At 46.9% G+C, this 26,384-nt stretch overlaps 1 protein-coding gene across 33 annotated transcripts in view; it reads left to right on the top strand.

The window, feature by feature from the left end:
- Positions 1–26,384, top strand: part of ZDHHC3 (zinc finger DHHC-type palmitoyltransferase 3) — a 61,083-nt gene that overhangs the window by 13,666 nt on the left and 21,033 nt on the right. For 16 of the 33 annotated variants that reach the window (XM_009445337.5, XM_009445335.5, XM_054680636.2 and 13 more), the window contains 2 exons: positions 3,124–3,453; positions 17,374–17,498. In XM_009445337.5, coding sequence (XP_009443612.1) covers positions 3,148–3,453; positions 17,374–17,498 — 431 coding nt within the window. In that variant the 5' untranslated portion in view covers positions 3,124–3,147. Of the gene's footprint in view, positions 1–942; positions 1,034–3,123; positions 3,458–3,898; positions 3,997–17,373; positions 17,499–26,384 lie in introns of those variants that run through there. The other 17 variants (XR_010155581.1, XM_009445333.4, XM_009445330.4 and 14 more) reach the window with 6 other exon arrangements.

Here is a 26,384-nt window from a genome sequence, read left to right as displayed (position 1 = left end):
TTGATTATTGTGCTTAAGGGACAAACAGCTATAATACCCCTCCCCTCCCCTCCCCTTCCTTCCTTCCTTCCTTCCTTCCTTCCTTCCTTCTCTCTCCCTTTCTGTTTTAAGATTTCCATCTTAACCATCCAAATGATTAAAGTGTGTTTCTGCTTGGAAACAAGTCACATTTATCTGGGCAGTTACTTACGTGGAAGGGCTTATTCCTCAACAAAACCATGCACATGAAACATAACTCTTGTTTAGTCAAATCATTGTCATAAATACAATCAAGAATGAGGAATTGTCATTCTTGATTGTATGAATGCAACCACTCTGAATAGTCTGTGAATATAATTTAATCACTGGAAGTCTCTAAGGAGAATTGCTCTAAAATTTATTTTCAGTGATTATCCATTTATGAAAACCATACCATTTATGATAAAAAAAAAACAGTTTGATAGAGTGTACAGGTTATGGGGAAGTGGTCCGCAGGCTGCAGATGACAAGAGGTTTTGCCGTCACAGATGTGGATGAGACAGTGAGTTGTAACTGACGATCTCCATCACACCAAGCTGTTCTGCCAGGGAAGCAGGATCTGTTATTTATTTGATAGCCAACAACTGCTTGGAACCAGGCATCAGCAAACTTTTCTATAAAGAGCCAGGGAGTAAATGTCTAGGGCTTGTGGGTTACAGCTATTCAACTCTTGCCATTGTAATACAAAAGCAGCCAGAGACAATTTATAATCAAATGACATGGCTGTGGTCCAACAAAACATTATTGTTTTTGAGCTTAAATAGTAATTGTGAGAACACAGGTGATATAAATATAAATCTGCATGGCAGTAGGAAAAACCAAAAGAATGCTTGCAACTGGAGGTTGTCAAAATGTAGAGCTTCAATCAGCTTTTGAATCATTGTGTGATGTCAGCTTTTCTTTTCTTTGGTTTTCCTTGAACAGAGTTTGTAATTTTAGAATTTGCTGGGCACAGGTCAGGTCCCAGACATCCCTGATCTCCGATCTTCTACTGTCCTGTTTGGTGCTTCAGAAGGTGGGCCTGCATCTTTTAATGCATTTAGGTTGTCTCTGGCAGGACTACATTGCCACTGTCCTCTGGATAGCACAGGATTGCTCTGTTAGAAAATTTTGGTTGATGGACCACCAGGAACCAAGACTTTTACTCTACTTGAAATGGTTATTTATTTATTTTAAGACAGAGTCTCACACTGTCGCCCAGGCTGGAGTGCAGTGGCGTGATCTCGGCTCACTGCAAGCTCCGCCTCCTGGGTTCACGCCATTCTCCTGCCTCAGCCTCCCCAGTAGCTGGGACTACAGGCGACTGCCACCACACCCGGCTAACTTTTTGTATTTTCAGTAGAGATGGGGTTTCACCGTGTTAGCCAGGATGGTCTCAATCTCCTGACCTCGTGATCCACCCGCCTTGGCCTCCCAAAGTGCTGGGATTACTGGCGTGAGCCACTGCGCCCGGCCGAGATGGTTATTCTATCTCTATGTGTCATGACTTCTTGTTCCCTAACACAGTGATAGTGGCTGTATTTGCTGAGTCGATATTCCTTTGGGCAAATACGTAATAGCACATTTAGCTGCCTTTCAGCCATTAGTTCTCTGCCACCTTGGGAGGAGTGGCCCTGTCCTTATTCTTCATTATTAGTCTGTGCAACTTTCGACTCTAGAATGTCTGTCATTTTGAATACTAGTTACTGGTCTGCCCTCCTAGCTTTTTGGACATGTCCTTACTGTTCATAACAATACCGAAAGCCTGCCTTTGCCCTTCAGAGCCATAGTCTTCAGGAAGCACACATGGCCAGTGCTGCTTTTGAGTGATTTCTTCTGCTGTGTAGTTGAGTTCTCAAAAGACAGAGATATTTCTTGCCTGTGTTGTAGCCTGTGCTATGAGTGGCTTTTCCATGGCACCTACATCTGGTGGGGAGCTTGAGCCATCACAGTTTCTAACTGAGAAACCTGGTTGGTGATGCAACAGGCCAAAGAGAGTAAGAAAAAAGAAGAGAAGGGAAATCTATGCTTTCTGTGTCTTGCAGCACATGCTGTGGATAGATATTAGTCATTGATTCTTGGTTGTTTCATTGCTGTCTCCAGAGACTTGAATTGCAGCTTCTAGAGAGAAAGAGTGCTTTGCTCAGCACTTGTTTCAGAAGGAATGGATGTATTTCCTAGAGAAAATACATGTGCATAACCTGTGAGGTGTACAGAGTGTTATGATCTGTATCATTCGTCACAAGCTCCTCCACCAGTTCCCTCAACCTTCATACCAGCAATCCTGGGAGGAGGTGGCCAGGGCTGGAATGTAGGTGTTTTCACAGGTGAGGAAACAACGGCACATGAAGCACCCCTCAGCCAGGTGGTAGGAAAACATCTTTGAACTCTCTCCCCTTCTCTCTGCCTCTCCTTGCCTTTTAAGTCAAAATTTGAACATATCTATTGAGGTACTGTCTACCCAGTAGATCTCTAATAACTAAGGAGACCTAGGTTCTAGTGCCACCTCTAAATTGCCAGGCTGGCCTGGGTGCCGTGGCTCACGCCTATAATCCCAGCACCTTGGGAGGCCGAGGTGGGCAGATAACTTGAGCTCAGGAGTTTGAGATCAGCCTGGGCAACATGGCAAAACCCCCTCTCTACAAAAAAATATAAAAATTAGCCAGGTGTGGTGGTGCGTGCCTGTAGTTCTAGGTACTTGGGAGGTTGAGGTGGGAGGATCGCTTGAGCACGAGGTGGGTGGTCGAGGCTGCATTGACCTAACATGGTGCCACTGCACTCCAGCCTGAATGACAGAGTGAGACCCCCACCTGGTCTCAAAAAAAAAAAAAACAAATTGGCAGGCTGTGTCGCCTGCTTCTGCTCTGGCTGACCTTGGGCAAGGCATTTACCCTTTAGAGGCTCCCTTTTTATTATCTGTCATGTGAAGGCCCTGTTTCAAGAAGGCTAAATTGACTCTCAGAATCAGGGAAGAGAACTCATGTTTTGAATGAACAAGGTGATTAGGTGGCTTTGCACACAGGGGTTGCAGATAAGTAATCACAACTCACTATGGGAGTAATTTTGTCAAACCTCCTTGATGACAAGACAACACCAAGTTTCTGGATTCTTTCCTCTCTCTTTCAGATGCCAGTATGGACAGAATAGCTTATGATGCTTATCCCCACCCACCACTTCCGAAACATTGAGCGGAAACCAGAATACCTCCAGCCAGAGAAGTGTGTCCCACCCCCCTACCCTGGTCCTGTGGGAACCATGTGGTTTATCCGTGACGGCTGTGGCATCGCCTGTGCCATCGTTACCTGGTTTCTGGTCCTCTATGCGGAGTTTGTGGTCCTCTTTGTCATGCTGATTCCATCTCGAGACTACGTGTATAGCATCATCAACGGAATTGTGTTCAACCTGCTGGCCTTCTTGGCCCTGGCCTCCCACTGCCGGGCCATGCTGACGGACCCCGTGAGTATGTCTGGGCTTGTTTTGACCAGCCCACACTCTCCTCCTCTGGCTCTGGCATGGCCACAGCCTGCATGTTCCCCCTGGACCTTGGGAATTTGGAGGATAGGAGGGCCAGGGGAGGGTGAGGAAGTAGATCTCTGCCTTGTTCAGAGTTCTGTGGCATTCTGGCTAGGGAAGAGGGGTCAACACCTGTACCACAGCCTATCTGTCTTGGTTAAATGATACTATAAGTACATGGATATATACATTCATTGGGCCTGCTCTGGGAGGGGTTTGGTCTGGGGGAAACCTGGCCTCTGGTTAAAAAGACACAGATAACCTTGAAGACTGGGGCCAGATGATCAGAGCAGAAAGCATGCTGGAGGGTTGGGTCAGGATTGGGCTTCCCAGTGAAGACAGTGCTGGAGCTAGGTGGACTTGAAATTAAAGCCACATCCAATTCCAGGAACCTGCACGGAAATGGCCTTCACTTTGCTTGGGCGAGGTGCATCTTTTCCTGAAAAGCTGGACAAGCCTGTTTCAGGCCGCAGCAAGTGCCTCTTGGTGAATATCTGTGGGTAAAGCAGTAGTGTTCTGCTCAATGACTTAGCTAAATATACCAAGCTGCGCACGTGGCTATTGAATGTTTGTGCACCCTGGTATTAAACCCTCTGTTCTGTTCCTTTTCTTGTATGGGAAAAGCAAGAGAATACATTATTTGATAAAGACCTCCTGTGGCTTGTTTCAGTACGTGGGACGTGTGTGTTTAAATTAAGAGAGGGAAAGCACTGCTACTAGCAGTGACACTGGCCATACAGATTTTGTTTCTGTGAGCCCCAGGGAAAGTGCAGTAGTGATGATGATAATGGGCCTGAGCTAGTTCTTGTCTCAAAGGGCTCCATTTCCTGCCGGTTCAGGTGGTAGATTATTATTAATCCATCCCAAAGGAAAGCAACTTTCCCAACTCAATTACATGTCAGCCACTGGTCCAGACAGCATCTCTGTTCATGCGCATGCCTCAGGGAGACCAAACACACCAGCAGGCAGGGGCCTGTTGGCCTAGTATTTAGCACTGCATGTGGGACAGCCATCGCCTGAGGGAAGCCATGTATATGGGTATAATCCTAAGTGTCCCCAAACACAAGGATATGAAAGAGTTTTCCCAGCAGCATCTATATGGTCATGCTGAAAATAAGTTAAGGATTTATTCAGAAATGTTTATGATACCATTGCTATTGGGGATATAGAAGTAAAAAACATTGCTTTGCTCAGTTCATAGTTTACTGTCTACTAAGCCCCAGATACTGTTCTTACCCTCAAGATGCCCTCTGTCTAGAAAAGACAGGTGACGATAACCCTGTGTGATGAAGGTTTGGCAGAAAGAAATGTGGATTGCTGTGGGAGAACAAGGGTGGAGAGATTAATCAACGTATAGAGGTGACTGCTTAGAGGAAGCGATGCCCAAGCCAGCTCTTCTCCGAGCAGTGGACATTGAGGACAGGAAGGAGGCAGAGGGAGCCGCTTGCACAGAGACATAGGAATGCAGGAGCATGGCTCCTCTAGGTACCAGGAGTGGTGGGAACTTAAGAAGAGAATGGATTTAGGTTGGTGATGTGGGTGAGGTGCCTAAGGAGGAGGATAGGAGTTTGATGATGAGGGGCAGTTTAGGGCCCCTAAGGATTTTCAACACATCTTAAACAAAACTGTCATTTTACAAGTCTCTCTCTGGCAGTAGTGAGGAGGAGTGGCACTGGTGTGGGAATAAAATGAATAGCCATGTTTCCTGAGTGCCCATTCTGTGAGAGATTGCTTTCTGAGCAATGGCTACAGCTATGAGCAAGACAGATGCAAATTCCTGCCCTTGTGAAGCTCACTTTGTAGTGACGGGGTCAGGTAGGAAGGACATGATTGAACAGGGTATTTTGGAAAGTGGTAAGTGCTTTAAAGACAATAAGACAAAGTGACCAGGATGATGTGCTGTTGACTTTCTGGGGCAAAGGGGGACTACTTTAGATCAAGGTGGTCTAAGAAGGCATCTCTGAGGTGGTGCCTTTTGAGCTGACCTGAATGACATGAAGCTACAAGCCAGGCAGACGAAGATCCAAGGGTAGAGAAAAGAGTAGATTCAAAGGCCCAGAGACAGAAACATGCTCAGCACATCTGAGAAACAGGACTAGGACCCGGGTGATCAAAACATGGTAGGTGGGGGTAAGAGTGGTTGGAAGAGGTGAAGAGGGCCTCAGAGGCCAGATTGTGCAGGGCCTGGTAGGCCTCATGAGAACTTTGGATTTTATTCTAAGTGCAGCCGGCAGCCTTCAGAGAGACAGGGTGTGATCTGATTTGCATTGTGCTTGCAATGGAGGTTCAAGGTGTTACAAGCACAATGCAAATCAGATCACACCCTGTCTCTCTGAAGGCTGCCGGCTGCACTTAGAATAAAATCCAAAGTGAGAGCAGTGAAACCAGAGAGAAGCTGTTGGATTTGGAGTCTGTTTTAAGCTATTAGTTTTCAATCCTGCCTGTACCATCTCTTGGAGAGCTGTTTAAAAGTACTGATGGCTGGGCCCCACCCCCAGAGACTACTATAATTGGTCTGGGGGCAGGGCCCTGGGTATTCGAATGCTTTATAGCTCCCACGTTTCCCTCACATTTACCTCTCAGGCCAGGCCTGAGAATGCAGTTCAGAACTGACAGAATGGAGAGAGATTGGAGAGTGTACCTTCCAGAGTCTTAGCTAGAGCAGCTTGGGGAGCACTGGTGCCCGTTATTGATTTTGGAGGAGAAATCAAGGCTTATGTTCTAGTCAGACTGCCACTATATTATGTGCAAGTAGAGATGCTAGGTGGGCAGTAGATAGTCAGTCTGGAGCTGATGGAGGATCAGGGTTGGAAAGAGTGTGTGTGGAGGTCATTGGTTTCTGGAAGGCATGTGAAAACAGGGAACTGGATGTTGGGCAGTGAGAGGGGAGCCTTCTGCCCTGGCATTCCCACTGCCCTCACATACATGGGTTCTTTACCCACTGCATTGAAGCGTACAGCCTCTCCAGGGACCTTGGCCAGCTGGCCCTTGCAGTGGATGCAGGACAGCATGATTCTCACTGTGGTGTGTTGCCAGCTTCCAATCCCAAAGCAGTGAGAGGCACAGACTGTATCCTAAACAACAGTTAGCTTCCCAGAGGTGTATTTTGCTGGTAGCCCCAAAGATAACTGGCCCCAAAAATGAAGAATTTGTCAAATATCTACCATTAGTAAGGGAAGCAACTGAAAGCATGTTCTATAGATGTGCCCTATTTTAGGGTCTTCATGCTACCACCTGCCTCTGCCCATCCCCAGCACATGATATCTCATGCAAAACCCAGTATGCAAAACAGAGAGGTGGGGCTGCAGAAGCGGGAGCTCCTAAGGCACTGTTGGGGCACCCTGGGATTTCAAGGAGCAGAGTTGGAAGCCCAGGTGATAAGCAGGTAAGTTAGGGGTTCCTTATTATTGCAGAGTCGTCTTTTTTTAGAAAGTGGTCACTGCAGGGTTCTAAGGAGTTCCCTAATGGGATTATGTTTTATATCTCAAGAATTCATGTTGCACATACTTTTTCAGAACAGTTTATATCCAAAGGTTATAAGCAATGTATGCATTGTGTATCACTTTGGTTTGTTATCATTACTAGTTTAAAATATATATATATACATATATGTATATATATGTATATATATGTGTGTATATATATGTATATATATGTGTGTATATATATGTATATATATGTGTGTGTATATATATATATATATACACCTTATGGTCTCCCTCAAGCAGTTACTTTACCACTTTCAGCTTTGGAATAATTATTCCAAGTGTAATATCTGAACAATTGCAACCACCATAGCCTTCTGGACCATTTTTCAGTGATTTACTCCAATGTAGCAGTAGATAGGTCCACATAGAGCTTGAAAAGAAAAGGGAAGTGGGAAATGACTCACAGATGTGTAAACAGCCCCCTTGGAAGTGAGACAGCCATTTGAGAAATAGGGCAAAAGGGACAGGTCTCTAAACAGAGGGAGGAGGACAAATGGACAGAGGAGCAGGGCAGGTGCCTCACTTGACAGGCAGGCTGGCCTGGAGGCAGCATGGGTGTGGGCAGGAGCACAAGTCAGGCTCATGTTTGGTCTCCTGACGCCTTCTCCTTGCCCACTCTGAGGTTGTGTAATGTCATTATAGGGGCTTTCTGTGTTCTGGAAACACTTTAGACGTTTATAAGTCTAGAATGGCTCCATGTGTCCTGAGGAGGCAGCCTCTTGAAGACAAACTGGACTCAGAAACCCTTATCTTACTACCCTTCTCTCTCTTTTCCTCATTTCTTGGTTTCACCACCTTTTCTTTTCCAAATTCCTCATTCTCTGAGCTCCCTCAGGAATCCTGAGGGGCTTCTTTATTTCTGAGACAATGTCTGTCTCCCAGAAGATGCTTAAACGTGACAGATGTAGATTGTTTCTTTTTGTCCTGGCTGCCAGGAAGCTCAAAGCCAAGTGTTACACAATGACAGTAATTGTATAAACCCTTATGATCAGTATATTTTTGCCCCTCCTTTTTTGGATCTTATCGTTTATTAACTTCATAAATTATTTCAAATCTGAGACTTGAGAAAAGGAGGAATATACAGTCATGTGTCACTTGATGGGGATAAGTTCTGAGAAATGTGTTGTTAGGCAATTTGACCATTGTGCAAACATCATAGACTGTACTTACACAAACCTAGATGGTACAGCCTACTGCACACCTACACCGTATTGAATAGCCTCTTGTTCCTAGGCTACAAACCCATGCAACGTGTTACTGTACTGAATACTGACTGTGGGCAACTGTAACACGATAATATTTGTATATCTAAACATAGAAATGGTACAGTAAAAACATAGTATTATAATCTTGAGGGACTTGTCATTGACTGAAACATCATGATGTGCATGACTGGATTTATAGTCAATTTAACCACATTGTTAAGGAAAAGAAAATTCGTCTGTCTACCTGCTCCCCCACCCCGACCCCTCTTGAATCCCACTCTGTGAACACCTTGCTGTAAACAGACCTCCATGACTATCTCAGACCACTACCGGCCAGTGCTTTTCATTTCAGCTGCCAAAAGTCATTGAGTGGAAATATTGGGGCTCACTTCAAACATGCAATTGGTATTCCCTTCTGGAGTCTCTTTCAACAGCCTTACAGAGCATGTGCTGTGTTCAGAGCCCAAGTGGCAAGTATTTCCTGGAAGGGTAACATGGCAGCATGATGTTGGACCTGTGGGAACATAGAAGAGGAACAGCAGGCCAGGTGCTGGATGCAGCCAGAGAAGCGCCTTGTGCATCTTGCCCAGAAGGATTGGCACATTCACTGCATCAGGGTAGGGGACTTGCCTGAGGGTCCATTGGAGTATCGTGCTGCATTCTCCCTCATGCCAGGCAACTTTTCATCCCTGCCCCCGAGCAACTTATAAATCCCAACAGGAAAAGCTTTCTGGCTTCAGAGGGAGGAAAGCAGCCCATTTGGGGACCAACTAGCTACCTTTTACTTTTCTGTGGAGGAGACACATGGCCAGTGATGCAGGCCTGGGGTTGGTTACCATGCTCCTGGGAGAGGTGTTGGAGTTTCTACCCAGACTGGTGGGTGTGCACGGGCTTTGATCCCATGGCCCTGAAACAATTTAAGCAGGTTTTCATTCTTGTAGCTTGAAATGGATGGAATGTTGAGTCCTTGAAATTATTGGCATTTCTTTAGAACCTGTCTCCACTACTTTCCATTGTTTCTTTTTATATTATCATATTATCCTAGATACTTATTGAAACAGCCTTAGTATCCTAGGCCTGTTTCAATCTTAATACTAGTGTGCTGAGGTAGTTGGTGGTGGTAGAATGATGTTGTGACATCAGGCAATTAAAATAAAGTTTTTTCCAAGTCACTTAACAGAAATACCTGGTAATGATATGTTTGTCTTCTGATAGTGGCATAGGTTCTAGACTTGGATTGTCTGGGTCAGAACCCTACTTCTGCCGCTTATTAGCTGTGTTACCTTGGGAAGATGCTTGACTTCCCTGCCTTTGTTACCTCATGTTTAAAATGGGGAATACCATAATCTCTACCTCATAGGTTTGTTGTCAGAAGTAACTAACAACATATAGTTTTGTCACAAAGCATTTGGAACTATGCCTGGCCTGTAAGTGCTCAATAAATGTATCATTATTCAGCTTGAGTTATTGAATACATTCTTCGTGCCAGGCCCTAAGCAGTTTGCTGAGCTACAAGTTGACAGATGTTGTCTTGTCCTCCAGGAATGTCCTGTGATGTAGGAGAGATGGTGTGTAATTAAATGATGTGTTCCATACTATCCATACAAGCTGTGGTAGCACAAAGGCTAAGTAATGGGTTCTGCCTTGGATGTGGCCTGGGGCCATGAGGAAGTAGCAGAGAAGGTGATCCCTGGGTGCATTTTAATTTGGGTGCTAGAAGCAAGGAGGTGCCTGGCAAGTTGGAGCGGGTGAGGGTTTGGTTGGTGCTTAAATGGAGCCCCTGAGGGTAGAAAGGAAAACTTAGAATGTTGCCTTTGGGAAACTCCAAATAGACCACAGGGAGGGACTGTTTACGGAGGGAGGTGGCACTGGATTGGTAGTCCAGGGCTGAGATATGGTGGCCTCAAGAGCCCTGCCCAGGAGCTTGGACTCTGGTCCATGGTCCCTAGGGAGCCAGTGAAGGTTTTAGGCCAGGGGAATAATGTGATCAGATTTCCATTTAAGAAAGTTTACTCTGGAAATTAGTTGGGAGAAAGGATAGAAGCGGGTTGCAGGATTTGAGGGAGAGACTAGAGGCAGGAAGACCTGGGAGATGCTCTAATAGTCTGGGGCAGATGATGATGGGCTGAACTAAGGCATGGTGATGGCATGGAGGGGAGAGCATGGGATTCAAGGCACAGTCTGAGGCAGAATTAACCTGGTGGAGTGAATGGGATGTGGGGAAGAGGATTAGAGGAATTGGTGGTGATTACTGGATTTCTACCCCAGGTGACCGGGTACATGGATATGCTATGGGCCAGGAAAGGGAGACTTGAGGGAACAGTTTGGTGAGAAAGCAGCAGGTTCCATTTTAGCTGTGCACAGTGCCTTTGGGACAGCCAGATAGAGAGATCTGCAGATTCAAGAGGTCTGAGTTGGAGCTTGTGACTGGAGCATTATCACCGAGTGATGGTGGAAGTAGAGTTGAAGATTGTTCAGGAGAGAGTGCAGAATGAGCAGGGAAGGAAGGAGTCTTGGGGTGAAACCCTGAACCCTGAGGAACACCAGTAGCCTGGATGGGCGGGATTCCAAGAGGAGGGGAGAGGCACAGCCCCACAGACAGGGAGAAGGACAGTGAGGAGACCCCAAGGAAGACAAGGGCTAAGAATTGACTTTTGGATTTGCTCAGTGACCTGGTGCGAACAGTTCCCTGGTATGGAGGGGACGGGTGCATGAACAGTAAGGGAGAGGTCAGCAGAGACATCAGGTGCACAAGGCTTCAAGCAGCTTAGCTATGAAAGGGCAGGGAGAGCTCAGAGCCTGCTAAGAACACAAGGAGAAAGCTTGGAGGTAATGGTACGGGGGCCCTGAGGGCCAGGATTGACTTGAGCCTCATCTTCCAAGACAGTGCGTACCCGTGAGTCCAGGGACAGTGAGGCAGTGAGATGAGGAATATGAGAAGGATTTAACCCTAGCAGCCTTAATTTGCTCCAAAATAGAAAAGGAAGTGGGCAGGGGTCAAGGAAGGTACTAGAAGTTTGGGCTACCTACTAAGGGGAATGGCTGATGGAGGCACATCACACCCTACCCCACCCCTAAATACACACAGGTGCACATACAAGTACCATTATGTTCCTTCTGCACTGAAAACTCAGAGCTCTGTGCAGAGAATGTGGAAGGAGTTCTGCCATGACTAGAGCAGAAAAGCTTTAACAGCTTCTACACACTTATTTTAAAACAGATTTAAATTGGTTCCACTGTGGGGCCAAATATATATTTTGGAAGCTTTGTGATCTGCTTTTTATGAGCCTATAGATTTTTTAAAGTGTTTTTACCTTAGTACAAAGAGAAAAGACTTTAAGAATATGTTTCAGAATGTTGGTAGTACTTGTCTTGGGTGATCAAATCAGAGTGAATTTTTCCTTTTCCACTTTTTCATCTGTATTTTCTTTCTTAAAACCATGAACAAGTATTACTTTGGAAATGAGAGAGATAAAGTCAGTGCATTTTGACCTGCTAGGCTTGCAGCAGTGTGGAAGCTTCAAGACATCCCTGTGGAGTGTGTAAGAACGTGGGGTAGGGGGATAGGCATTTCTCAGTAATGCAAGCATGACAGCAGTGACAAAAATGTCTCAGGCCTTCAACCTCCTGCTGTCTGTCCAGGATTGTAAAGAACAAAGTTCCTTACCATGAACTAATAACAAAGAGCTCTGAAATCTGTGGAGATGAGCCCAAAAGAGCATAATATGCATTTTAAAAAAGAATGAAACAAAAAGTTGCCTGAGGCAGAGACTGGAAAGTGTATGCATCAGACTCCTCAGTCTCGGGGGCTGGCCCAGCTGCTCTCTGGCTCTGAGAGGTGGGCTCAGGTGGTTGGATGGGTGGGGCCCTGCCTGAATGGAGATGGGCCTTTTGGGAGATTTATGCAAATGGAGTTGCATTGTGGGGGCACATGTTTAGAAAGGCTGAGCTGCTGAATGATGTCTCTACTCAAGGTCTGGAATAAATAGGCCGTAATGAGAATACCAAACAAGAGCTCTGATTCCCTTTTATGGGTTAGAGGTTTCCTCTTGCAGTCTTTTATACAGGGTCCCCTGGGGCTTACAGTACATTCTGGTGGCTGGGACCTTCTTAAAAACTGGGACTAAACAAAAAAACCACCTGGGCCATAATTTAGGAAAACTCAAGCCTCGTTGCTTCATCTCCTTGGGGGAAAGGATGTCCCTTTGCACTTTTTCTCTTATACACATGACAATAGTAACTTCTAGTTGTGGTTTTCTGGTTTTAGGATCCACACAGTTGCCCAAACTCAATTACTTTTTACATGAAAGAGAACACAGCTGGGGATAATGGCTCACACCCCTGTAATCCCAGCACTTCAGAAGGCCAAGGCAGGAGGATCGCTTGAGTCCAGGAGTTCAAGACCAGCCTGGGCAACATAGTGAGACCCTGTCTCTAAAAAAAATTTTTGTAATTAGCTGGACACGGTGGCTTGTGCCGGTAGTTCCAGCTACTTGGGCGGCTGAGGTGGGAGGATCACCTAAGCCTGGAAGGTCAAAGCTGCAGTGAGCTGAGATCGTGCCACTGCACTCCAGCCTGGGCAACAGAGCAAGACCCTGTTTCAAAAAAAAAAGAAAAAAGAATGAAAAATAAGGCCCTTTGGGCTTGAGACCCTGTCCTCTGCCTGGACCAGTGCCCTTCCCAGGCCCCCTTGGAAATCCACTTATGCCATGTGGTCTGGGCCCTGCCTCACCTTCATGAAACCTTCCAGACGCTGGCCCTTCACCAGTGCCTCACTGGTGGCCCGTTGGATGTCTCAAGGTGAGACAATAATGACATTTTGGTTACAAGCCTCAGGAAAGTTGATCATATTCCTACTTTGGGTGGCTCCTCAAGTTTTTGTTTTTGTTTTTGTTTTGCTTGTTTTTAATGGATCATTTCCTCTTTGCAAAAGCCACTTGTTTCTAATAGAATATTTCATAAATATAGTCAAGAAAATTAAAAGTACCTGTGATCCTCCTACATAGGGTCTCACTATGTTGCCCAGGCTGCTCTCAAACTCTTGGCCTCAAGCTATCCTCCCACCTTGGCCTCCCAAGTAGCTAACATTACAGACATGTACCACCACACATTTTTTTTCTTTTTTCTTATTTATATGTGTGTGTATATATATATAAAATCTGTTATAGATGTTTCCTGTGTCAATAATTGTGTATTTTTATAGCATATTTAATGTCCAAAACTGTATTCTAACTGGTATTGTAGATACCATGTGGTCCTTGCCCACCAAAATGTGTTTGCTTTTAAACTTTCTGTCATAGGCTTTTCTGACATCTGACTACATTTTGCAGACCAGATTTTTTTTCTACTGTTTTAACTTAAAAAAAAAAGTAATGAAATGCTTTAGAGAGTTGAAAGAGTATAAAGGACCTCATTTCCACCCCACTCTCAGTCTGAGCCTGCAGCACTGAGGTGCGCTTGCATGTGGACAAGTGTTCCTTCAGACTTTCTCATTGCCTCCTTGTCTCCTGCTCCTTGTGAGCCTTTGGCTCCTCATCCTCAGTGGGGAAGCACGTCATTGCTCTGAATGACAGGTCAGCCAAGTGCTGCCCATCTCAGGAGTGAATAGGTCCTCACTGGGGCAGGAGAAGCAGAGGCTTAGCAGGGGAAGGGCTGGGGCCCAGCAAAGAGCCATGTGAAGAGCAGACGACAGGAGATCTGTAGGCCCACCTCTAGGTCCGTGCTTGAACTGATTTTCCTCCCAGGTGCTCCTCTCCTGCTTAGTATCCACCAGGATCCTCCTGGCCTTCCTAGGATCCCCACTTTCAGTCCTCCTGCCTCCCTTTAGCTCCTGACGCACTGGTGGCCATGCCTTTCTCTAGGTGCTCTGCCTCAGCAGCCTCACTGCATCTGCACCTGTCCACCCACCAGCTGTATGAGGCCTGGGCTCCCATCGCTTCTTTGTACTTCCCACAGTGTTCGGCATGGTGTAGACCTTCAGGAGAGAGTTGTTGGTTGACTTGTCTCTGCAGTTTTCTTAGCTGGAATCTTAATCCACTGTGAGTCATTTTCACAATGCAAGACAGAACCACAGCTCCCTTGCATTTCCAGCACTTAAAGATTTTTCTGTTTCTTCAGTGGCTCTTCCCTTCCCAGAATTCTTTTATAGGAAAGGTTCTGACACCCAGTCTTCATCGCTTCTGCCCTGGGAACCCCTCACTTGGCCTGTTATAATCCATCGGTCCAACTCTGGGGAGACCAGGGTGCTCTATCTGAAACTCCCAATTTGCCCACCCTAATAAACTGTACTTTCACTCTGGGCACATGCAGAATGTGGGGACAGTCTTAGTTTCTGTCCTTCTGATGTTGCACTGACTTCCCTGATTGTGGTATCTCATGGGTGCCTACTGAGGAGTGGAGCTTGCTGTGAAGTAGACCTGACACAGGGGTCATGGAGGGAAGAGTGCCCCAGTCCAATGCCATAGCTGTGGCTTGACCTCGTGTCAGGTGTGGTTCTTGTTTGGGAGCTGGGCCAAGCAGGCAGAGTTCCCAGGATGGCACATCCTTGGCTCCTTGTTGTCACTACTTCTTTCACCCCTTTGCTGGAAGCTGCTGGATCTTTTACCTTTCACTTTGTGTCATACTGTGTACCAGGCCAGGGCATCTGATGCTGATCAAGGTAGACCCAATCATGGAGTTTCTGGTCTGGCACAGTAGCTCTCAGCCCTGGCTATAGAGTAGAAGACTCTGCTAGGGAGTGTAAAAAATGCAGAAGTCAGGGCCATACTCCCTGGTAGTTTTTTTATAGTAGTGCTGCATAAGAGTCTAGGCATCTGTAGTTTTTTGAAGCTGCAGCATTGGTGCCAACACCAGACCCAGAAAACAGACCACCATATTACTGAGCACTTTATCTGTGGCAGTACCATCTGAGCCCTTTCTGCAAGTTGTCTATGTCTAGTTTAACCTTCTCAGCAATGCTGGGAATTAGATAAGATGAGTCCTGCCTCACCGATTAGGAAACTAAGGCATAGATAGGCCCACCTGTCAGTGGGCACACCACTCGCAAATGTAGAGCTCAGATTTAAAGCAAGGCCAGGGGACTTCCAAGCCAGCTCTAACCCTTTGTGCTATGCCACTGACTGATCTTCTCTCTTACTTCTTGGACCTATATTCCCAGATACCTTCCTGGGTGTCCCTCAGGCACTTCAGACTCAGCATACCCTAACTGAACTGATCAGCTCTTCTCAGAACTTCCTTCTGCTCTCTTAATGGCTTTGACATGCCACCACTTACCAGCTGCTAAAAATGGAAACCCTACTGGGGCTCATCTCCTCCTTTTTTGTTACCCTCTCCACCACCCAATAACAAGTTGGTTCCCTACCATCATTTGTAGATTCAGATCTCAGAATTTCCTCTCCACTTCTCCCCCTCCATCCTCGCAATTCAGTTTTTCCTTACTGGACCATCAACAATAACCTCCTACGTGGTGTCTGGAATTTTCATCTCTCCCTCTTCTTATATGATCCACATAACACAGGCAACTGAGCTCTCTTCCTGAAGCACCAGTGTTACCTAATGGCTCTAGGCTACCTATAAAGAAAAATCCCATCCCAACCTGGTATTCAGCGTACCACATGGGCTGGCCCCGGCCCATCGGTCCGGCCTCCCTGCTGACACTGCATACGCACAGTTCAGCACACTGATATTCTCCCTGTCTCCCAGATATGCCATGCTCACCCTCACCTCTTTGTCTTTACTCATGCCCTCCTCTGCTGGAATCCCTTTTCTCCCACAGGTCTACCTAGCCAGCCTCTATACATTCCTCGAGACAACTGTTGAACATCACTACTTAAAACTCCTCTGATTCCCCTGATTAATTGGCTGCTGGCTCCTCTGTGCTCCCTCAACACAAATACCTTCCACAGCATGTAACCTCTTTTACTAGAATCGTTTGTCTGCCTCCAAAACACTATAAGTCTTGGAAGCAGGGACCTCGTTTGATTCCTGAGTCCATAGCAGTGAGCATGAGAGCACAGGGCTCAGCACCAAGCAGGCTCTTGGTGAAGGTTGGTTATTAAGACCCTACTTAGGCCTGTGCACTGCCTGTTTTCCTTCTGTTTGGATGGGTGCACAGCCAGAGCAGAATCTTATGGCATTTTGGCTCTGCCATTGGCTCTAAAGAACGCTAAGTATTCACAAGCATACTCCACAGGTGGAAGAGCAAATCAGAGAGCAGCTCTGGCCAGACAGCAAGTCAAATACCTGAGGGCAGCAGCTCCCAGTTGCTTATGGATTCACTAAGAACCAAATATAGATTACAATTATTCATAACAATACCACTGGTAAAAGTAAAACTTAATCCCAGCAAACAACCCATTAAAATGTGGAGCTGCAAATTTTGATCTGGGGAAACTGTTAGACATGTTGCTCACCAGTGAAACTTAGAAAGGGAGAAGCTGTTATCAGGAAATTTAATATAGACCAAAAAATAGTCAGTGAGCCAAATCCTTGCTGTTATATAGGAGAGAATGGATTCAATTAAAATAATTCCAGTAAAATGAAAATACAAAGTAATCAGGAACAATGTCACTGTTTAGTGTAGAAAATTAATCAAAGAATTGGCCGGGTGTGGTGGCTTGCACCTGTAATCCCAGCACCTTGGGAGGCTGAGGCGGGCGGATCACAAGGTCAGGAGATTGAGACCATCCTGGCCAACATGGTGAAACCCCATCTCTACTAAAAATACAAAAAATTAGCTGGGCGTGGTGGCTAGCACCTATAATCCAAGCTACTCGGGAGGCTGAAGCAGGAAAATCGCTTGAACCCAGCAGGCGGAGGTTGCAGCAAGCCAAGATTACACCATACCGCTGCACTACAGCCTGGGCGACAGAGCAAGACTCTGTCTAAAAAAAACAAAAAACAAAAAACAAAACAAAACAAAAAAACAAAGAAAAGAAAAGAAATCAAAGAATTAATGTGGCCTAATGGCATTTCCTCAGAAAAATTTTTGGTCAATAAATATTCCTTAATGTTGGCATAATTCTGAACACAGAGTCCACATGTTGTTGGTATCAAAGTGTCCTGTCCATGTGTGTGTGTGGTTGCTGCTTTCAAATAACTATCCCCACTGTAGAATGTTAGAGCTGATAGAACCCTCAGCCCAACCCTGATACCTTTCATCTTTCCTACAGGGGGCAGTGCCCAAAGGAAATGCCACTAAAGAATTCATCGAGAGTTTACAGTTGAAGCCTGGGCAGGTGGTGTACAAGTGCCCCAAATGCTGCAGCATCAAGCCCGACCGAGCCCACCACTGCAGGTACACTCACTGGGGCTCACCTCCTCTCTTCTCCCACTGTCCTGCCTCCCTCCATCCCCGCCAACACGTGCCTCCTGGAGTAGCACACACTTCCCCAACAGGGGCCAAGTCAGCATCGGGATTCCAAATGTCCCCTGCTCTGGGCAGAGAGTGATCATTGTGAGTCTCCTTCCTGGTCCCTGTGAGCCCTCTAGATTGCAAAGAGCATTTGGTTTGGCCTCAGGACACCTGTCCCGGGACTTGGCTCTGCCACACCTGACATAGGACCTGGGCAGGGCCTTTGTTTTTATATATGTAAAATGGAGGGGATTCCTGCTTTTCCTACCTCACAGCTTTATTACAAGGGTACCATGAGAAAAAGCTTTAGAAAATCATTCTGTGAATGTCTGGGACTTGAAATGAAGGGGTTGTCCTTGAATGAAGACTTTCTTTTAAAACTTCTAAAGGTTATGATAGTTGCAGAATTAAACCAAAAAAGAAAGCCATTTCCCCATCTTATCTGTGGTCAGTTTTCTGTTTTGTTTTCAGGTTTCTTTATTAAGTTTTTCTGATGAGAAGACATCTAGCTAAAAGTTGTACTTTATTGGCTGGGCACAGTGACTTACACCTGTAATCCCAGCACTTTGGGAAGCCAAGGCAGGAGGATCACTGGAGCCTAGGAGTTCAAGACCAGCCTGGGCAACAAAGCGAGACTCTGTCTCTACAAAAAAATTAAAAAATTAGGCCGGGCGCAGTGGCTCACGCCTGTAATCCCAGCACTTTAGGAGGCTGAGGCGGGCGGATCACCTGAGGTCAGGAGTTCGAGACCAGCCTGACCAACATGGAGAAACCCCGTCTTTACTAAAAATACAAAATTAGCCGGGCGTGGTGGCACATGCCTGTAATCCCAGCTATTCGGGAGGCCGAAGCAGAATCGCTTGAACCCGGGAGGCAGAGGTTGCGGTGAGCCGAGATTGTGCCATTGCACTCCAGCCTGGGCAACAAGAGTGAAACTCCATCTCAAAAAAAAAAATTTTTTTTAATTAGCTGGGTGTGGTGGCACACGTCTGCAGCCCCAGCTGCTCAGGAGGCTGAGGGCAGAGCATCGCTTGATCCCAGGAGTCCGAGGCTGCAGTGAGCCAAGGTTGCACCACTGCACTCCAGCCTGTGCAACAAAGTGAGACCCTGTCTCTAAAAAAATTTTATTTATTTATTTTGAGACTGGGTCTCACTCTGTCATGCAAGCTCATAACTCACTGCAGCTTCAGACTCCCGGGCTCAAGCAATCCTCCTGCCTCAGCCTCCAGAGAAGCTGGGACTACAGGCATGCACCACCACACACAAAGGGAGACACAGTCTCACTTTGTTGCCCAGGCTGGTCTCGAACTCCTGGGCTCAAGTGATCCTCCCACCTCAGCCTCCCAAAGTGTTGGGATTACAGGTGTGAGCCACCTCGACTGGCATACAAGGAAACTTTACATGCTAAATTACAGAAATACAAAAATATCACTTGGTCCCCTTTTCAGAGGGTATGTGTTTGGGTGGGGAGGGGTTATAGAGGAATGAATCTGCTCCAGGTGTTGGACATCATCCTTGTCAGGCTTAGCCTGCGGAGACATTTGGGTGTGTGAGAGATCTGAACGGCGATTTCTGCCTGGCCTTGCTGCCTGTCTTTCAGAGGAGAGTGGCCAGTCTCCAGCACTCAGATTCCGGAGTCAGCTCCCCAGTACCTGTGTGCTGTGCCCACGGCACCTCAGCCTGCCCTGCCTCAGCGTCAGTCATCTATTTTCATCTTCCTACTCACCCCTGGAAATCGGGATTGCTGCAGGGATGGCCTCCCTAGATAAAGAAATTAAGGTTCAAAGGGGTTGAGTGCTCCAAAGTCACACAGCAGTGAGTACTAGAGACAGGTTTGGGTCCCGGCAGTTCTGGCTCCAAGTCCAGACAGGGCTCTTTCCACAGGAACTCCAGTTTGGGGATGACACATGTAACTTTATGTAGTTGTATGTATGTTTTTCTGTCTGAAAGAGAGAGATCTGCAGACCTCCTCAAAGCTTGAGGGTGAGGGCTGAGGAGCCTGGGCAGGGGCCTATGGTGATTGCTAGCTCCTCCGGCCTATGGTGATTGTCTGTGGGTCAGCTTGCTTCTGAGATCTAATTCAAGGCTTGCCTCCTGTGCCTGAGATGGAGGCTTCAGTCTGGTCTTTTCTTGCCACTCTCGGGCTTAGGAGCCAGCTGTTTTCTAACCATCACTCAGATTTTTTTTAAAAAGCTCAGCTTGCTTATGTGGTTTCTCAGGATAGCCCGGTATGGTGGAGCAGACTCTGGCCTTGAAGTTGGAGTGGTTGGTGTTGGAAGTTCAGCTGTGTCGCTTGCTACACTGTGGACCTTCGGCCAGGTGCTGCATCTTTCTGAGCCTCAGCTTTCTCCTCTGTAAAAAGGGTTGTTTCTTTGTAGTTTGTTGTGAGGATTAAGTATGAGTAACTGTGAGTCACCTAGCTCAACAAGCGTAAGCTATTGCTAGTAGAAGAATGTGTATGGAGTTAGGGATATGCTGGGTTTATAAAGGCTGGACCAGAACGGGGAGGTGTTAACTTTGTATTATAGAAAAGAACTTTTGGTGATTCTTTTCTCTTCTCTCCCTGAGCCCTCAGCTGCCTCCACCGCCTGGCATTTTCCTCACCGCCTCCTCCTTGCCTCTCTCCCCAGGATGATCCAAGGGAGGTATTCTTGTGTGCTAGTAAACAGATCAGCTTGGGCAAAGCAAGAGCTGCTGATTCAGATGAACTAAAGTGAGGATGCCTGTAGAGTTGCCTGTTCCTGCCTCAGAAATGCATGCTGACAACTGCTCCTTTGTGATGGTGCGTGGTGGCCCAGGCCATCTGGGGACCCACAATTTTGGATAAGCAGAATCTCCAGCATACCAGACAGACTGGGTTTGTTTATAGTCGTTGAGCCCAGAGGCTGCCTGCCTGGTTAAAGTTGATGTCGACCTTGCCCGCTCAGGCAAAGGTGCATGTGTGCACATATGTTTGCGCCCAGCATTTTAGAATTTGAGACTGTCTCCATTCCCTTGTCTCTGGTGGATACCACAGATACACCTAGACCTTGGGCCTGTAGGTGTTCCTTCCAGCCCTATGGTGTGTGGTTGGGTCTTTCCTTCCTGGGAGAAGCACTCTGAAACCCCATGCTCTTTCATCCTGGTGTCAAATCTCCTGTTCATAGGAACCACGGAAGCATGTGGAAACTCTGTGGGAGGAGCCATTTATGCTAATGTGGATGGCCATGGCATTTGGCTTATGCTTTCAAGCTTGTCCAACCCATGGCCTGTGTGCCACTTGCAGCCCAAGATGGCTTTGAATGTGGCCCAACACAAATTTGTAAACTTTCTTAAACATTAGAAGATGTATGCGTAGACTTTTTTTTTTTTTTTTTTTTTTTTAGCTCATCAGCTATTGTTAGTGTTAGTGTATTTTGTGTGGCCCAAGACAATTCTTCTTCTACCAGTGTGGCCCAGAGAAGACAAAAGATTAGACACTCCTGCTAGGTTCTTCTGCATGAGGAGGGAGAGACCTCTGACTTTGGCAGCCCCCCGCCTCCACACCCCGGACACCCACACTGAGGCTAAGACAGTCCTGGGCTGCTTAGAGCCCCTGAGAGATTCTTGTTGTTTTGTCTTTCTCATGGTTATGATTACTGAGAAAATCTATGTAGCGCTAGTATTGTTTTTAAAGCATTTTGCATACATTTTTGGTGCTCACAATGACCCTAAGAGATCAGAGTAGTTCTGCTGAGGCTGATTGGAGAACCTAAGTTTCTCTGACCAGAGCCCAAAGTGAGGACCGGCTCTCAGATCCCCTGTTCTTTCCACTCCACTGCACTGTCCTTCCCAAAATCGTTTCTGAGCTGGAGCCAGGATGTGCTGTAGATGTCTTTTTTGCTTATAATTTTAGTCATAGCCAGTGAGGGGTAAAATGAAAACCTGTGTGTGACGCCATGGCTCACTTAGTACCTTCTTGCTGTTTTCTTACTATTTTCCTACATGAGCATCCCAGTCTGATGGAGTTGAACTCATTTTCCAGGCCTGCTCTTTCCTGTCTGTGGTGTCAGAGACTTCATTCAGCTGACCCTTGCTAAAGGGGGCCCTGGGCTTGGCTCTGAGCTCGACTCTGAGCTTATAGAGGTGGATTAGACCTGGCCCTGGCTCTAGGAGCCTCCCACCCAAGCAGGGCAGGCACACTTCTCCACCATGATACAGTTTGGTAAGTGCTGGTATAGGGAGAGACAGAACCCCATGGAATGTGGCTATGTTTCCATGTTGAGCCATCACCCAGGGTGAGCAAGAGAGCCTCGGCCAGCTCCTTTGGGGATGAGTACCAAGTAAGGGCCCTCATACCTCCCTGGAGAGGAAACACATAAGCCCCAGAGAAACTGAATACATATGAGCCAGTGAGCTTGGTGGATTCTACCAAGGTTTGAGGCCTGAAAAAATGGTAGGAAATCTGGAGGAAGGGGAGAAGGGAAGCATCTGCCTTCTTCTACAGTGACGACAAAGAAACATAGAAGGGGCCTGGGAAACCTGGAAGGCCAGGATGCAGATACCTCCATTTAGGGCATTTGGTCTTTTCTGTGATTGTTTTTGCACACTTGGTCCCTGTGCCATGGAGTTCACCAGCTTACAGCGTCTCATCCATGAGACTCTGGAATTAGTGCCAGAAAGGAATGCCAGGAGAGGACTGTGGACAAGAAGGACCCTTAGAGGATAGGGTGGATTTTGCCAAGTGGAAAGAATGAAGAAAGGGCCTCAGGCGTTGAGGCCATCCACAGCCAAAACGGGGAAGATGGCTGAGCAAGTGTGTGGAAGAGGCTCTTAGTCTGTGAACTGTGAACCTTCCTTGGCCTTGTGTTTGGGCTGCCCTGCTATGCCTAGGGAGGGAACACTGCTGAGCCCCCTGCCCGTGTGCATGCAGTGGGGGCTGGGAAAAGGGCTGGCTCTGAGGTGATTGATTCCCTTTGGGGAGTCAGGAGTTGTGGGGGGAGGTCCACATTTTTTCTTCCTCATGGCAGATGGTGCCAGAGGTGAAACAGCAGGGCAGGGTGTGGTATGTCCTTCACTGCCCTTCAACATCTGCCTCTGGTCCCTGTCCTTGGCTGCTCCAGGCTCCAGCCCCAGCACCCTTCTGGCCTCTGTGAGCAGCTCAGCCTCTGAGCAGTGCCTCCAGCCACGTGGGATGGGCCTCACCCCACCCACTCTGCATACCACCTGGCCCAAGGAGAAGGGCAGCGTGGGTTTGGCATTTCATATCTTTGAAAACAGGAAACTCGGGGACCAGCATTTTAGACCAACACTTGTGGCCCTCGGCAGGCTGTACTCACTCTCCCTGCGGTGTTTATTTTTCTAATTTGGAAGCCCAGCGAGACTCAGCCCATTGGGAAACCCAGCTTCCTGGCATTCACACCTTGTCTCCAGAGAGGCTGGGAGGAGAGGGAAGAATAGCTTTGCTGTAAGAGCTTGTTTAAACTCTTGGGCAGCTTTCAGAGGATGTCCAGCCACTTGGCACCTCTCTGCCGCTGAGCCAACACTGTCTCAAGAGCACCCACTTGAAAACCCTTTTAAAAATAAGTACAGATGAAAGAGAAACTGCTCAGGAGCCAGGAGCAGGGAGGTGGTTACCCTCAGGAGTTTGTTCCCCAGATGGGAAGGGGATTAAGAAACCCAGAGGTGCTGGTCTCTGGAAGAACATGCCAGAAACAGGCTCTATGGAGGGAGCATGGCACCTGGTGCCTGAGGCCTAGGATGCAGGGAGTACTCACTCTGCACTGTCTATTTATCTGCACTTTTAAAATTGTGTATTGGGAACAGGCATTACCAATTTAAAAATATATATTCTACATGTATACTTATATGTATATTCGTGTGTATTTTTAAAAGTGGTAACAGAGAGAGAGAAACAGAGTGGCTAATGGACTTGCTGGTACTTCTCTTGCTCTTTGTTACCTCCATGTCCCTTTTGTGTCTCCTTTTCTTACCTTGCCCTCCTGGTCCCCAGGGAAATTCTGGAACCAGGCCAGCATGTCTGAGATATGCCCATTCCCAACATGCCTGTGTTAGTAAGGCCCTTTGAAGTTGTGGAAAAGAGCAAGGGTGCAGACCAGTATGAATCCACACATCGTCTGAGCCAGGCACAATATCTGTCTCATGTATTCTTTATAATAAACTTATTTTGTACAGAAGGGAAACTAGAGGCTCCGAGTTAGCCAGTTTGACCAAGGCAGCTCAGCGGACTCAGGTCTGCATTGCCACCAAAGTTCATGCGAGGCTTTGAAAAGCACACATCTTCTCCTTGGGCTACAAGTGAGCACCATGGTGGAGGACTGTTTCGGGGTAGTCTTTGCTTCCAGGTTCTGGAATCCAGGGGACAGCACACCTCCAGCCCAGCAGAGCTGCTCCTATGCTTTCCCTGTCCTTCCAGCTGGTCAGCAAGAGCTTAGCCAGCACTGTGGTGTGAGTGTGATCCAGCAAGGCCCCAACGCCCAGCCCTTCCTCCAGCGTCCACCTGCCATTGCCCACTCTGCACTTTTTCAAGAACCCAAGGTAAAATTAGTTATAGAAGCTAGTGGAGAGGAAAGCTGGTGTGAACTAAGGAAATTTTTTTATTTTTATTTATTTTTATTTTTAGTTGTCAAATGATCCTTTATTGAAATATCGTCCTTTGTGCTTCTAAGTAGCTGGGCACTCCACCGCACCACTGTTGATGTCATCTGTGATGTCATGAGGGTGGCGGCCACCAACTTGGCAGCCCACAGACTGGGCAGTCCCCGGAATCCCTTTAATGGTTCCAGAGAGTTGTCTGGCTAAAGGTCGGTGCCGTATCTGTAGAGCAATGTTGACAATCTCATCAAAGGTGGTATTTCCGGCCGGGCACAGTGGCTCACGCCTGTGAGCCCACCCAGCACTTTGGGAGGCCGAGGCAGGGGGATCACTTGAGGTGAGGAGTTAAAGACTAGTCTGGCCAACATGGTGAAACCCCGTCTCTACTAAAAATACAAAAATTAGCCTGGCTTGGTGACACATGCCTGTAGTCCCATCTACTTGGGAGGCTGAGGCAGGAGAATTGCTTGAACCCAGGAGTTGGAGACTGCGGTAAGCCGAGATCACACCATTGCACTCCAGCCTGGGCAACAGAGCGAGACTCTGTCTCCAAAAAAAAAGTGGTATTTCCGCTGTGTTTAACATTTTTCTGTTTCTTTCTGTCTCACGGCAGTTCCTTGAGGGCTTTGATGATCAGGGCAGAGGCAGAAGGTACCATGTCAATCTGGGCCTATCTGTTCTGAATAATCAGTTTCACTGTAAGCCTCAGACCCTTCCAGTCACCAATTGCTTTGGCAATGTCATCACCAACCTTTTTTGGGGACAGACCCACGCGGCGGGTGCAATCTTGGGGGCCCACACAGGATGGCACTGACTTCACTCCTGGTGTTCCTCAGCTATACAACTTTGATCTCATTGAGGTCGAACTTCAGCAGCATGGTAGAGGCAGCTGGTGTTGGATGAACCCAGATTTGGGACAACCGAAGAAGGTTGCACCTTAGCTGCCTCCGAGCTGAAAGCCAAGAGCTTTTTTTTTAAAAAAAAAAAAAAAAAAAAAAACTTATTTTTAGAGACAGGATCTCACTATGTTGCCCATGCTGGTCTCAAACTCCTGGGCTCAAGCAATCCTCCCACCTTGGCCTCCCTAAGTGCTGGGCTTATAGGCATGAGCCACCATGCCCAGCAGAACTAAGGAACTTTGGCACAATCACAGCTCACTGCAGTCTCCTCTCCCCACCTCAGGCTCAAGCGATTCTCCTGCCTCAGCCTCCCGAGTAGCTGGGACCACAGGTGCACACTACCACACCCGGCTGATTTTTTTATTTTTGTTGGAGACAGGGTCTCGCCATGCTGCCCAGGCTGTCTTGAACTCCTGAGCTCAAGTAATCTGCCTGCCTCGGCCTCCCAGAGTGCTGGGATTACAGGCGTGAGCCACCACACCTGGCCTTGAACTAAGGAACTTTTAAAAGGAAATATAATTGTATTATTTCAAAGCTTTGTTTATAGCATTTCAACCTGTTTTGAACAAATAATGCCCCCAAAATAATAAAAAGGAGACTAGAATTCATTAAAATAATGAATTGAAAAAAAATTGTCAATGAGCACGTCTATTGGCTGGTGACCTAAATAAAGAAACAGGCAAAATTGAGAGAGTTTATTTGGGCCAACATTGAGGACTGCAGCCTGAAACACACTTCCAAGTTGCCTTCGTTCAAGCAGGTTTTGGGGGGGTTTTTTAACTTTTATTTTATGTTCGGGGGTACATGTGAAGGTTTGTTACATAGATAAACTCGTGTGATGGGGGTTTGTTGTACCTATTATTTCGTCACCCAGGTATTAAGCCCAGTACCCAATAGTTATATTTCTGGCCCTCTCCCTCCTACCCTCCACCTTCAGGTAGACCCCAGTGTCTGTGTTCCCATCTTTGTGGCCACATAGTATTCCATGGTGTATATGTACCACATCTCTAGTCAATCTGTCATCATTTAGGTTGATGGGCATTTAGGTTGATGGGCATTTAGGTTGATTCTGTGTCTTTGCTGTTGTGAATAGTGCTGCAATGAACATTTGCATGCATGTGTCTTTATGGTAGAAGGATTTCTATTCCCTTAGGTATGTATCCAGTAATGGGATTGCTGGGTTGAATGGTCGTTCTGCTTTTAGCTCTTTGAGGAATTGCCACACTGCTTTCCACAATGGTTGAACCAATTTACACTCCCACGACAGTGTGTAAGTGTTCCCTTGTATCCGCACCTTCGCCAGCATCTGTTGTTTTTTGACTTTTTAATGGTGGCCATTCTGACTGGTGTGAGATAG

Source organism: Pan troglodytes, chromosome 2, assembly GCF_028858775.2.
Source record: "Pan troglodytes isolate AG18354 chromosome 2, NHGRI_mPanTro3-v2.0_pri, whole genome shotgun sequence".
Taxonomy (NCBI): domain Eukaryota; kingdom Metazoa; phylum Chordata; class Mammalia; order Primates; family Hominidae; genus Pan; species Pan troglodytes.
This window is presented reverse-complemented; position numbering and strand designations above follow the sequence as displayed.